The following is a 14,768-nucleotide window of genomic DNA, read 5'->3' as shown; positions in this document are numbered from 1 at the left end:
TCTTGTTAATTTAGAAGTTCAATAGCATTTTTTTAGTCTATAGAAAGGATAGAGGAAAATGTATGTGTATTTAAAAAAGAGTATTTTATTTTACAAAAATACTAATTTGAAGTTAAATCTATAGTTGGGATCTTAAGGGATAAGACAATGGACGATAAATTGATAAACAATATTAGTTTGTACCAATAAAGCAAAATTCACTAGAAGTACCCAAAGCTTTTAAGCCAACGTAAAAGATAACTGGTTAAAAACTTTGGGTACCAGTATAATTTACAGTTAAATATCATCAACCCCCATCTTTCTCTGCGAATTGAAATAAATCCAAATGATGATACACAATTTATCCCTTCTGTAGATTACAATTAGTGGTTGAAACGTTTGAACACTGAACTTAGTTGATTAACCAAACAAAATGCAACAAAAATCCTGAAAGCCAATTAAGAAAAAAAACATTATAATAAAACTTTGGGGACTAGTGTAATAAACAGTCCAAGGTCCTCTCCCTCTCTGCGTAGAAGCGTAGCAACTGTATAATCAAAATAAACTTACCTTGAATGTAATTTGACACAGTCCAGATAGATATCTACTTGGTTTCCGGACACTGTGATGGCCAACTTGTGCCATCTATCGTCAGCAACCCGAACTGGAAAGGTTTCAACCTAAAATATAAATAAATATGCAATTATACAAGATGTTTGTTCGTCTGTCTTTTTTTTGCCTGTAGATTAGTAACATGAATATATCATAGTATATAAAAGTAGCAGAATGTCTGTGTGGCTGCCTGTAAATTAGGATCTCGCTAATTGCTAAAGCTTCTTATAAGCTTTTTGTGAAAATAAGCATTTAAAAATATCTTTAAATATCATTAGTGGATTTTTAAAAAACCCATTTAGATATTTAAAAAAATTATTTTTTGGGATGTTTGTCCGCAATTCGTGAGAGTACTGAAAGAGCACGATCATAGTAATTCTATAATATACTGTAAAAAAATACTCAAAATCTTAAACTTTACTCAATGCTCGGCTACTTTAAAAAAAAACTGAATGCCCTGAATAACAGTTTTAACAAATCAAGATTTTTTTTATCCCCCAAACCTAAAAACATAAGGGGGCCGGGGGGGGGGGTGGCAAGTGGTAATTACCCCAACAATGCAAATGTTACCCTCATGTAAAAAAATTTAGCAGGGGTATTTTTGTCTTGCTTGGCGCTCCATTTTACACCTTCTACCAGCTCTTCTCAAAAAATTGGACGCCATAAAGCTTCAGGCAGCTTAGGGTAATTTAAGGAAAAAAGCCGGCCGGGTTGGCTAAGGAATCGCCTTCCGATCCCTGCTTTTTTAGAGTGTGCTTCTTGTAATGTTATAGTTCTAATTAATTTCCATGCACCAATTAAATACCTAATAAATTTTAGAACATTTTTAAAATTATTTCAAAAAATAAAGAGATGCATGTTTATTCCAACTTTTAGCTCCTATCTTAAATGACCCGTCCTATCGATTTCCAACAAAATGGCATTAAACCATTTAACCATTTGAAAAAAAAATCTTCTAAAACCTTCCCGGGACCTATGTGAAGCTTTCTTTGAATGGAGAATTTAATCGGTGTTGCGGTTAGCGAGAACTTACTGTAATAACAAAAATATCTTATTATTACTTACTAGCGGCTACGCACCTAGAAGCCTCTAGGGGCACTTAGGGTAGGAGCGGGAAAAGTCGACCTCATCCCATTTTAAATTTGAGTTTCAAAAATTCAAAAATAGTTTAAAACCTTCCCAGGACCTTTAAGAAGCTTCATTGTAAAGAAGAACAATAGGTTTAGACAAAAAACGCTTACTACTTTATTAGAGAAAATAACCTACTCCTTTATGAGATACTAGCAGCTACGCCCCTAGCATCTAGGAGCCCTGTATTCTAAGGAAAATGAGGAATAAAAAAATAAGATAGCCTAAAACCATCCCGGGACCTATGTGAAGCTTTCCTTAAAATGGAGAACTTAATCGGTGTAGCAGTTAGCGAGATCTTACCGCACTAACAAAAATATCTTACTACTTATCATAAATGAAGAAACTAGCCCTTAATGAGACTCTTTCAAAGAAACTAACTTTATTAAGACAAAACATGTATGTAAGATTTAGTATAAAAACTTGAGCCTCTAATCTTGCAAACAATGATTTTCACAAACAAGACCATAATTCTTAAGGAACTTTACTTTTAATTGGGCTATATATTTTAAAAGCACTTAGCAGAGCTCACCTTTTTGTGTGCTATTTCATAATAAACATAGAATATCTAGATCCTTAATCACTTAATTGGACCAATAGAAAAACATTGCAGGATCAATCCGACCACATTATTGTTTAGAGAGTGTAGGAACATGCAGTTGAATTACTTGGAATAAAGCTTTGCTTGGCGAATGCCGAATTCATATCATCCAAAAGTTTCCTTGCTCGTATTAATATTTGACTGAATCATGTAAAAAATATAAACAAAAATCTGCATCTGTTAGATATTTTTTTTTCAAATTGGATGCATTATTGTGTTTTATCTACCGTCTATTTTACACAATTTCAATCTAAAGAAAGTATAATTATGATTATGTTTTTTATCAATGGAAATGAACATTAATTTATCGTTCATTGTCTGATCCTTTGAGTTTCCTGCTATAGTATACACATAGTAAACATTACAGAATTACTTTCCTATTCAATTTATCATACTTTGTATTTACCAGACAGATATATATTTTGTCATACATCCTCAAATAAGGTAATAGTTATTTCTCGCATCGTATTATAAACAGCTTTCCGCGGATATAGAATGTACAATTATAAGATTAAAACCAGTTTTTTAGCCCCGGGGTGCCAAAGGCACGGTCTAAAAAAACTGGTTTTAACCTTATGATTGTACATTTTTATATTCGTAGAAAGCTGGATATAATACGATGCTAGACCTAGTTTTTTCGTATGGATGAGAACCGGTTCCTATCCACCGGATTCAAATGAATACGAGAAAATATTTTTTATTTTCATAAAACTTTTAACTGGTGGAAAACTAAAAGGTTTTTTTCATTTATTGTCCGAGAGGTCATTGGTTCGAGTCTTGGTCTAAATCGTGTCATAACTAGAATGATCCTACTACTGCTTTGACAAGCGTTAAAGCGATAAAAGGAATAATTCATTAGATAGTAAACAGGCACGATCCATGATAATGCAGCTTAAGGATTCTAGACAAAGGCCGCACAATCAAAGATTAAGTTGTAACTAAGTGTTTGGTTAAACTATCATGCACTTTGTTAAGAATAATCTTTTTGGGGTAAACCAACTATCTTTCTACTAATTGACCTATACCCACATTCCCTGAAAAATAATATCCCTGTGCAAAATTCAAATGTTGTATAATATTCATATTTCGCATGGTCCATGTCTAGTCTACAAATTCAAATAGACAACACCGAAAAATATTTAAGAAGGATAAATTATGTTCATTTAAGTAATATTTATATTTTTGTATGGTATATTATAATTTATAATTAAATTTTTATTCAAGTCAAGTACAATGGAGATAAATTGATGAACATATAAAATGACGGTCACCAAAATCTTTACTCTAAAAATAGCAGGCTATCTTTAATAGCATTCAAGAATATAAAATTTTTCCAATATAAATTAAATAACCAACAGGGCATTACCGACAGACTGACGGACTAAATAAATAAATAATATATTGGATGATTTTGCTCATCAGAATTGGGAATATTCAGAAAAATCCATCTGTCTTGAATAGCAGCTTAGAAAATAACGTTTCCCTTTAAGCGTGGCGGACAGACTTCATTTCGAACTATAGAGTACATTCGCAACTTTAAAAATGTTTTAGGCTCATCAGAAAATATTAAGTGCTACCACCAACAGCCGGCAAAATCACATGAACTGAAGGGATAAGACAATGACCGATAAATTTATGTACATCCACAATGATTATACACTTAATTAACCCATCTGTAGATTAAAAATAGTGGTTGAAACTTAATAAACCAATTAATAAATGATAATTCAGTAAAAGTCACTAAAGAATAAGAAAACATTATTATAAAATTTTGGGGACCAGTGTAATAAACAGCAAATTGTTCCCTCTCTCTCTCTCTCTCTCTGGGCAATTTGCCATTTATCCAGATTGGTTTGGAATGGCATTGCCAGGCGGGGGTTATCAGAAAAAGGTTTAATTTTGCCAAGGGTTTGTGCATTGCATACATACACACACACACACACACACAAAAACACACACATACGATATGCAAATTTTGCACAGCTTATCTTGGCAAATTTGATGGGGTTGAAAAAGAAACAAAATAATCCAGAGAATTTGTTTTGACTTAACAAGATTTTAATGTTTTGTAATCTTAACATCATGTGCGAAATGTACTTAGTTTAAATGCCAAATTTTCCCCTACAAATTAAATTTAGTTTCATGCCATGAAGGTTTCGGCTAGTCAAATAAGATTACATTTATTTAAACTGTGTCACCACTTTGGTTGACATTCAATGCATGAAAATCTTATTTCCATTTTAAAATGAAAACTAAAATGTTTTTTAAAGATAAACAATGGAAAAAAGGCCTAAATAGCATTACAATTTGTTAAATAATCAAAATGAGGACAGTTTTTTTCCATATTAAAAAGAGCAGAAAAAAGGACAAAATATAAAATTGAAGGATGTCTAATCTGTGTGGATCTCGCTATCAGCTGGACTGATATGGTTCTCCTTTACAGTTAAGCTTTTCAAAGGTCCTAAAAAGGTTTATAACTATTTTGGGGGAGGGTACCATCGCCCTTTTAAGTAAAATCACGGCCGGAAATCCCCATTTCTTTTCCTTTTAAACTTAAGATAAAATTGAAAATAGACTCTACCCTTCCTTCCCTAAAGAGCCCCTAGAAGCATCTAGAGCCGCATCCGCTAGCATTTAATATTGTAACACATTTATTAACCGCTTTATTTATATGACATTTCGTAGAGAGAATCTATGTAGAAAGACCATCAAAAAACGCAGTGACGTACGGACATTGTATAATTTTACTGTAGCTGCGCTACTAAAACTTTTAAAAGGCCAATGTTGTCCTTCTCAGCAATTAGATAGAAATCAATTTTGAAATTAAATGTAGAATTTGTTTAGATAAGCCAAGTAATATACAGGGAACAGACAATGGAAAATAAATGAACCTTCTAACAAATCGAATGTGTAAGATTCTGCCCTTTGAGCGTTGGTTAAAATTGTGGAAATCCTCTCAAATTGTATTATAACAATATGAATTTATAATTGATTAAAGGAGCGTGCCATTGGACAATAAATAAATCACCAGGGAGGGAGTGGACAATGACATTGAGCTGTTTACTACACTTGTCCCCAAAGTTTTGTAATATCGTTTTCTTATTCGTTGCCTTAAAAATTTTGGGGACTTTTAATAAAATTTGTTTGGTGGGTTCATTAAGTTGAGTGTCCAAATTTTTCAACCCCTGGTTTTGATCTAAAGTAGGAGTAATTTTGTGTAAATTCGTTGGGGGACGTCTATCAATTTAGTATTATCCCTTTATATCCCTGGAATATCATGCTGGTACCCAAAGTTTTATAAACATTAATTTATCGTGCATTGTCTTATCCCTTGAGATCCCTGCTTATTGTTGACAACACCATCTCAACGGAAAAAAGAAAGGGTTGTAAATTAAATAAACTGTTATTGTCTTCTCCCTTCCTGGATAAAGCAGCAAAGTTTTAGAGATTAAAAGCTTCAAATTAAAAGGCGGATAAAATTCATTAAATCTGTGAATCTAGAATAAAACAATTAAATTCTCGGAATGGATTAAGAAATATTTATCAACCCCCCCCCCCCCCTCCCTCCTCCATACTATTAATTTAATACTTGGTTTTGCTAAAAACACACTGATAGTTTGGCTTTTCTCTAGGGACCTTAAGAAAGGAAATGGAAAAAAATTTATGTAAATGAACAATAATGATCAACAAAATTACCCCCCTTTTCTTGTCCTAATTTTTAAGAATAAAAGTTACAATTTCAAAGCATTAATTCAACTTAGTTTAAAATCTCCTTGAAAAGTTTTACTTGGAAGATTTTACCAAACAAACTATTTGTAGTCAGGGATCTAAAGGGATAAGACAATGGCCGAAAAAATTATTTACATTCCCAATGATAATACACGAAATTATCCCGTCTGTAGATTACAATTAGTGGTTAAAGCGTTTGGTCACTCAACCTAATGAATCAACAAATCAAAGTTTATTAAAAGTCCTTAAAGTTGTTAAGTAAACGAATAAGAAATTCTTATTATAAAACTTTGGGGACAACAGCCCAATGTCCCCCACCCTTCCTGTTTTGTAGTAGATCAATCTTAACAAAATTACATTTTACACAAATATCTTTAATATTGAAATTGAATTTATATAAACTTTTGTTCTCTGCTATGTAAGGTGCGTGACAATATTCTTATCTTTATGTTTGTTGAGTGGTAACAACCAGGTAGGGAGGGGACATTGGGATGTTTATTACACTAGTCCCCAAAGTCTTTTCTTTGGCTCAACAACCTTGGGTACTTTTAATGAATTTTAATTGGTTGGATCAACAAGTTGAGTGTCCAAATGTTTCAACCACCAATTGTATTCTACAGTATGAGTAATTTTCTGTATCACCATTGGGATGTACATCAATTAATCGGCTATAGTCTTATCCCCAAAGATCCCTGGGTAACAACCAAATTTAATATTGTTAAGGCCTATCATTAAGCAAGTTATGTCGGCGTAAATTATTGTAATATTTTTCTATCAACGTTTAAAAACAATGATAATCATTATAAAAAATATATAAACTGTAAAACTTATTAAATAAATCAAAATTTTCTTAAAATGCTTTTAGATTTCTAAAAACAATCCTAGATATTTTTTTAGCTTTAGTAAGCATTTAAGTAATTCAAACTGAAGTCGAAAAAAGTTCTGCTATCAAAGCTATTTACTATTTACAAATTTATTTTCAAATATAATATATATTCCTAATTATAATTTCTTTAGTTAGCGGATTATTTTCTAGAACAATTGTTCCAATTTATACTTACAGGTAGTAATAAGAAAATTAGGACAAAGTTTTGAATTTTATGATTTGACAATAAAAAAGAGATACTTTTCAAGAAGGGGTTATTGCCCTTAGCAAGTACGTGCACAGAGATCGTCATGAAGGTGATAGGGGAAGGTAACCCCCTCACTTTTTCATAGACTCAGGGGGGAGTGTACGCCCCTAATAATTTTTATTATAATGTATTTGGTAATTTTCGAGATAATTCAAATAACACAAATAAGTCTCTCATGGTTTTATATAAAAATTTGCCCAAAGGAACTTTAAAAAATTCTGAAAAACGACAAAAATATACATTGATTTTCAATGTCCAACAGTTAATAAAAACCTAATATGCAAAATAACCATAAGAAAAAAATTCAAAAATAAAGTACATGAAATTTCATTTTTAATTGAAATAAATGCATGAATAAACAAGGATGGAAACTATCATAAAAACCAGAGAGAGTGGGGACAATGAGCTTTTTATTATTTTTATTTAGTCCCTAAAGTTGTTTAATAAAGTTTTCTTATTCGTTAGCTCAACAACTTTGGGGACTTTAGTGAATTTTGATTGGATTGTTCATAAATTTGAGTGTCCCAGCGTTTCAACCACTAATGTAATTTACAGAAGGGGTACTTTTGTGTAACATCATTGGGGATGTACATCATTTTGTCGGCCATTGTCTTATTCCTTTTGACCCATGCTTAAAAACAGACATTGAACGAATAAAGGAATGAACGAACAAACAAACTGTTCAATATACATTATTTATCTATTGTTTAAAATACATGTTGCAAAAAGGCTTAAACGGATGTCTTTACAGTCTACCAAATCCTCCTAGGATTCATCATATTCAAAATCTATTCAATACTTACGGACGGACGGATTTAAATGTAGAAAGAGCTTCGCTCTTAATAAAAAGCGGAAACATGCAAAATCCAGGACAATAAAAGCAGCTGCATTCACATTTTTAGATTCAATATTAGTAATAACAACGCTATTCTACAATTAGAATCCTCTGTACGTCTGTCTTCCGTTTTGCCAATTTCTTTAGAACTCGAATTTTTACTTTTATTACTCTTAGAGTATACGCCTCTAGAGGCCTAAAGCGATGGGGGTTGTTGATTCTCCCCTCCAATTGGTTGTCAATCTTCTCAGGATCTATGAGAAGCTACAATGTAAAGAAGAATCATATCGGTTTAGCGATTAGCCTTTCCTTCGGTACACACACACAGAAAGACACACACACTTTTTATCAGATAATGGTTTTAGTTTTTTACTATATTTATTCATTTCTGCGCTACTAATGAACAATTTGGTCTATTTAAATTTTTGTAAAATCAATAAAGTTTTATATTATCCAAAAAGTTATGATTTTAATAATACTTTTACTTTTTACACACCTGCACACGAATACAGGGATTGAAGAAAATATAAATTTTCCACAAATCAAAAAAGGAATTTTTCTTTTTCTTTACAATAATGTAACTTTTAAATGGGGACATTTTAGCCTTGTTACTGTTTTTTAGTACAAAAGCTACAATTTAAAAACAAGTTATTTCTATGGATTAATTTCAAGGGGTATTGAACTAAATTTGAAATTATGTTAAGGGTTAGTGTTATTTTTAAATTCAATATTAGGGGGAGGGGGCAATAGACGTTAAATGAATCTTCACCAAAAATTTAAATTAGTTTCTACCTTTTGTAGTATTGAAAATTATTATATTAAACATCATATTATTCTAAAGCCAATTTTCTAACCATCTTATTTTGCTAAATAAGAAGTTTTGCTGACCATAATAAGGGGTAAATGTTAATCTATCATCGACTATTCTTATCCAATCCCTAAAGCCCTGTAGTAAGTCCAGACAGAGACGGTGTAAAAAAAGTTCTCTGGGTTAATGTAATCATTAAAATGTTTAATGTTGGTATTTATAAAACAATTTAAAACAGACAGATGTTTTAATTAGGGGTTTGTAAAATTCATTCCTCCCCTCACTAAATGATTACTTATCCCCTTAAATTCCTGTTATAAATAATTTTTCCTAATCTTACTAATAAAATCCTTACTTTTTATGTTGTTATTTGCATGATTCCATTAAATTTGCATCAAAATGGGATTCCGCCCGAAATTACTATTTAGCTTCAGCCAGAGATTATAAGACAAATAACGATCAATTGATATACTTTATAAATCCCCAATGATGACAGACAAAACTACCCCTACTGTAGATTAATATTATTGGTTAAAAAGATTGGACACTACAAAAATCAACCAACCTTATATCTTTTCAAGGTACATGAAGTTTTTTTTGGAACATCGCCCCATAAGGGACGATTCGTCGTATTTTTAAAATGGCTTTTTATAGGTTAGGTGATTGCCCTACAGGGTTAGGTAATTGGCCCCGCAGGGTTATATCCCCCCGCAGAGGCTAGAAATAGGAGAAAAGCTACTGTGAAAAATACGAAGAATCGCCCCATAAGGTGCGATGTTAAGAAAGGTACTATACCCGAAGTTTTTTTTGAACAGCTTAGAAACTTGATTAATATTTGATTTGCAATTATCCACAATACAAATTTGTTTATTTTTTAAATAAATATTTGTAAAGTACCTTTTTTACTTATGTAAATTTCAAGTGTCACTATAGTAACAAATATGCATGCAAATAATATTTTTTATAAGTAGCAGAGATACTCTATAACTAGGGTTCGGCCGTACGTCAAAGCGTCACTAAGTCTGAGTACATTAAGTTGGCTTTGTTTACAATGTATATCACCCTTTTCTTTATAAACTAATATTTAATGAATATTTCATACGATTATCTGAGTTGAATTTCTTTATTACTTGTTACTGCTATTTTTCAGGGATCTAAAGGGATAAGTCATTGATGTACATCCCCAATCATGATACACAAAATTCCATCTTATGTATATTTCAATTACTGGTTAAAACTTTTGGACACTAAACTAAATGAATCAACGAATTAAAATTCATCATAGGTCCCCAAAGAAAAGGTTATTAAAAGTTTTGGGGACTAGCGTAATAAACAACCCATTGTCCACTTTCTCCCCGGTTATTTTGTATCTATTCTATTTTAAAGTTAGTATGTTTTTCAACCTATTTTTAAAAAATTACACTATTCTAAGACATGAAGATATATTTCGATTTTAGCAATCATTTTCAATTCATTTTGTCTAAAAAAATATAGGCATGAGACATTAGATAACAGCAAATATGATCAAAGATATTAAACATACATTTATATAGAACAATGTCACAAATTATTTTGAATCTTAGGTATCACCATAGAATACAGATGACTACTGAAAAAGTTTGAAATAAAAGATTAAAACATTAGTTTTTTAAAAAGGAGGAGTAGGGAATAATTCTTGGCCTTGTTTGAGTTATGGGGCGGGGCATAGTTTTTATTGAAGGAATTTTTTTGATGGTTAGGAAATAGGCGGAGTTTTGGATGGTGAGTTTGGTTGAAGGCGGAGACAGAAAAAAACTGGGAGGAGACAAAAAAGTGGGAGGAGTGGGGGGGTTATGAAAAGGTTGTGGATTTATCTTTGTCCTTGGTTGTTTGGGTGGAGATTTGGATTTTGAAATCTGTTGAAAAAATGGGTGGAGTTATTCCTGAGATGGGAAAAATTTTAATCTTTATGATATCCTGCTTTGTTTAGGTTTAAGGATGGAGGAAGAATTGGTGTTCTTTTGAATTAACCAAAAAAGTGAAAAAATGTGTACATTTTTTTGATGAAACATGAAATGAAAACTACATGGTATAAAATGTTGACTTATTTGAGAATTTTGGAAGTATAATTTGATGATGCAAACAATTGATTTGAGTTAAAAGATAACCTGAATATCAAAGAAGCTTAATCCTTTGAAATGTTAACTGTTAACTGTATCTATTCTTTCTTATAATTTACTTCCCTTTTTTAATATTATTTTTTTGCGCTACTTATGGATATAGTTTGCCTTGTTCTGTATAGATTTTATGTCTCTTGATGCAATAAACTTACAAGTACTTCATAGATGCAAAATAGCATAAAACCAATCGATTATAAAGAAAACACAACAACAAAACAAGAAAGCGTACTCTTAATTACAACAAGAATGATTCTGTCCAAAGATGATAAGACAATGGTATAAATAATCAGAGATCTAAAGGGATAAGACAATGGTTGATAAAATGATTTACATCCCAAATGATGATACACAGAATTACCCCTTCTGTAGATTACAAATAGTGGTGGAAATGCTTGAACTGGATACTCAACTAAATGAACCAACCAATAAAAGGTAGTAAAGACAACAAATAACGTCATCATAAGAATTTGAGACTAGTGTATAAACAGTCCAATGCCCTCTCCCCCCCCCCTTGATAAAAATAGCCTAAATATTAAAAAGTGATTGTAAAATTCATAAATATGAAATTTATAATATTTATATTTTGTCAATTAATCACTGAATATGACATTTTCTTTAGTTCAACCTTTAAAATATACACAACATATACAGAGTCATTTTATGTAAGTTACCCGGACATACAAACTGACAGACAAACTCTATTAATAAAGGATCTGTGCTTCTGAAAAAAATAATGACGTTTTTGTTTAGAGTTTTAAGAAATTGGTATTGAACTTAAACTTAACCCCCTGGCCTGGTGCATAGTGCTAATGAATGAAAATGCATGGCTCTATGGTGTCCAACCAATTCCGCATAAATTCTTTTAATACACAATAGTAAAAAATAATGAGATAGTTTCTCAAGGATCCCCTCCCGCCTTATTTTCAAACTAGCAGCAACGCCCCTAGCCTCTAAGGGCTATGTATTCGAAGAGGTAGGAAGGACAGAACAATAGCCAAAAACCATCCGAAGACTTGAATATAAAAATTAAATTAGCCTAAAATGTTAAGCTTCCTTAAACTGAAAAACTCTTTCTGTGTAGTAGTTGTCGAAATCTTAAGCTACAAACAAAAAACCTTTCTACTTTATATAATTGAATAAACTGAAAATAAGGTTGTTTGTTTAATACTTTAGGACAGGTTAGATATGGTTGGTTTGGGGACAGAGAGGGAGAGGACATTGGGCTGTACCCTAAACTAGTCCTCAAAGTTTTATAATGATATTTTCTTATTAGTTGGCTCAACATCTGTTGGGACTTTTAATGAATTTTGATTGGTTGGTTTATTTAATTGAGTGTCCATAGGTTTCAACCACTAAAGGTAATTTACAGAAGGGGTACTTTTGCCTATTAACATTGGGAGGATACATAAATTAGTCGGCCATTGTCTTATCCCTTTAGATCTCTGTAATGTGCGGAAGTTAATGCACACAGCACGGTTTCATATACTTTGCCTAGTTACCATTCAGTCAGGGATCTTAAGGGATAAGACAATCAAAGATAATTTCATGTACTTCTCGAATGATGATAAAATTAAATTGTTCTGTATATTATCATACCAGTCTGAATCAATATTAATTAAATAAGTATTTAAACCAACTTACTATAAATCATGTAAAAAACTTTGGGTACCAGTAAATTTTGGGGTAATTTCTCTTGGGAGGGCTCCCCCAAAATAGTTAACCTTCCCAGGGCCTACAAACAAACAGACAGACAAACAGACAGATCAACAGACAGACCAACAGACAGACCAACAGAAAATAAGACAGAAAAACAGACAAACAGACAGACAGAGAAACATTCTATTACTTTATTATAAGGATATAAGTTATAATGTTTCAAAGAATATGTTCTTGTTCAAGTTAGAATATCTAAACAATAATATCAACTTATTATTGTATATTCTATCCATGTTTAATTTTGCATATTGCACTGGGGGCCAAGCTAATAAATCAAATACGTGAACCAAGTTTTAAAAAATAGCATTCTTAAAGTTAAAATACATTCATGAAATACGTTGGTAAAATGGTTTTAGAAGCAGGCATTACTACTTGTTCTTATATAAAGTAATATGATGTCTATGTAATTTTAGATTAAGATCTCGATAACCGCTCGACCGATATGGTTCTCCATAACAGTGAAACTTTATAACTTGTTTGGATATCTCCAACCTTCTAAGAAATATCGCCACTAACCCCCCCCCCCCCCATAAAAAAAACTTTACTTTAATCTTCTTTGCAATACTAAAATAAAAAGTGGATGGTCGACTTACCACCTTCCTTCCCATCTCTCAGGTGACCCTAAAGGCTTGTAGGGGCGTAGCCGCCACGCCAGTCCCTTATTCAAGTTCGGATTCTTGAAGCTACATGCATGCATTTGAATAATTTTATATACTAAAGCGAAGTCAATAACGGCTATGGTCGAAGCTACTAGATGTACTAGTTTGCAAAATATTGTTTTCCAACATATTAAATGAAAGAAAAACCTTAATGTACTATTTCAAGTATGTAGCCTGCAAGTAAGTGACTCATTTTTAAAAGCAAAGCTTTTCTATAGTTAGGGTCGTTCCGTCCGTCCGTACATCACCTACAGATAGCTGTTTTCGATAATTTATACAGGTTATAATTGTAGTATCGATTTCAAACTTTGCATGGTGATTCCTGTAGTAGTTAGCTACGATTTAGAAAGCGTAGCAAAACTATAATCATTACAAGAATATCGGTACGTCCATTTTAAACATGTTGATTTTTTTTGTTCATGAATAAATTCTTATGCGATTTAATTATCTTTTCTGATTTTTGGATGTTTTCATTCTCGTTTAAGTGCAGTCATGAAATAATTAATTTTCTTTATTTGATTTGCAACGTGTTAATAATATATTAGAATTATTTCTTTAAAACTAAATTTTAAAATGTAAATACCTAAAATTGTTTAACTCGATAATATGATTTAAATTTAAGTGACCATAGCTGACTCTATCACCTTTCATTTAATGATACAATTATAATCTTAGAACAAATTCTATTAATGCCATTATAACTATAGTTTTATATTGATTATATACCAGCACATTCATAGATTCTATTTTCAAATGAATTGCCTGGTTTGTTTAGATTTATTAGCTCTTTCCTTATAAATGTTATCATATGATCTATTCATTCAAAAAAAGACAATGCTATTTTTCTAATTCGCCAATTGACGTTCAAATACATAAAGTAGTAAGATGTTCGTTTATCTTTTTTTCTGCTTGGCAGTTTATCAACTGTTTGTATAATGATATTAGGTATAAATTTGAAATAAATCTTTTTGTACTTATAAATTCTATTTAAAGACTTAGTGTTAAAAGCACAGACAAATTATTTTTGCCTATCTTTATTTAGCAACCTTTACTGGTACATTTAAACAGGGAGGGAGAGGTCATTTATTACACTAGTCCCCAAAGTTTTATAATAACTATTTCCTATTCGTTCGCTCAACTACTTTGGGGACTTTAATTAAATTTGGGTGTCAAAACGTTTCCACCACTAATTGTATTCCACGTGAGGGATAATTGTCTGTATACTCATTGGGAATGTACATCAATTTATCGGCCATTGTCCAATCCCTTTAGTTCCCTGACATTTAAAGCTAGCAGTAAATAAAATAATGCATGGAAAAAATAAAGGAGTAAATGATTGTATATTAGGATATACATATAAGTTGGAAGGAATTTTAATATTAGGGGGAGATTTGAAATCTGCATCAAAT

The 14,768-nt window shown here is 31.6% G+C and overlaps 1 protein-coding gene across 4 annotated transcripts in view; it reads right to left on the bottom strand.

Moving 5' to 3' along the window:
- Window positions 1-14,768, bottom strand: part of LOC145319688 (protein kinase C-binding protein NELL1-like) — a 152,258-nt gene that overhangs the window by 59,314 nt on the left and 78,176 nt on the right. For all 4 annotated transcript variants that reach the window (XM_080161974.1, XM_080161975.1, XM_080161976.1 and 1 more), the window contains exon 8: window positions 550-659. In XM_080161974.1, coding sequence (XP_080018100.1) covers window positions 550-659 — 110 coding nt within the window. The remainder of the gene's footprint in view (window positions 1-549; window positions 660-14,768) is intronic.

Source organism: Acartia tonsa, chromosome 5, assembly GCF_053477335.1.
Source record: "Acartia tonsa isolate MP-2025a chromosome 5, ASM5347733v1, whole genome shotgun sequence".
NCBI lineage: Eukaryota > Metazoa > Arthropoda > Copepoda > Calanoida > Acartiidae > Acartia > Acartia tonsa.
Note: the sequence above shows the minus strand (reverse complement) of the source record. Positions and strands in the feature narration are given on the sequence as shown.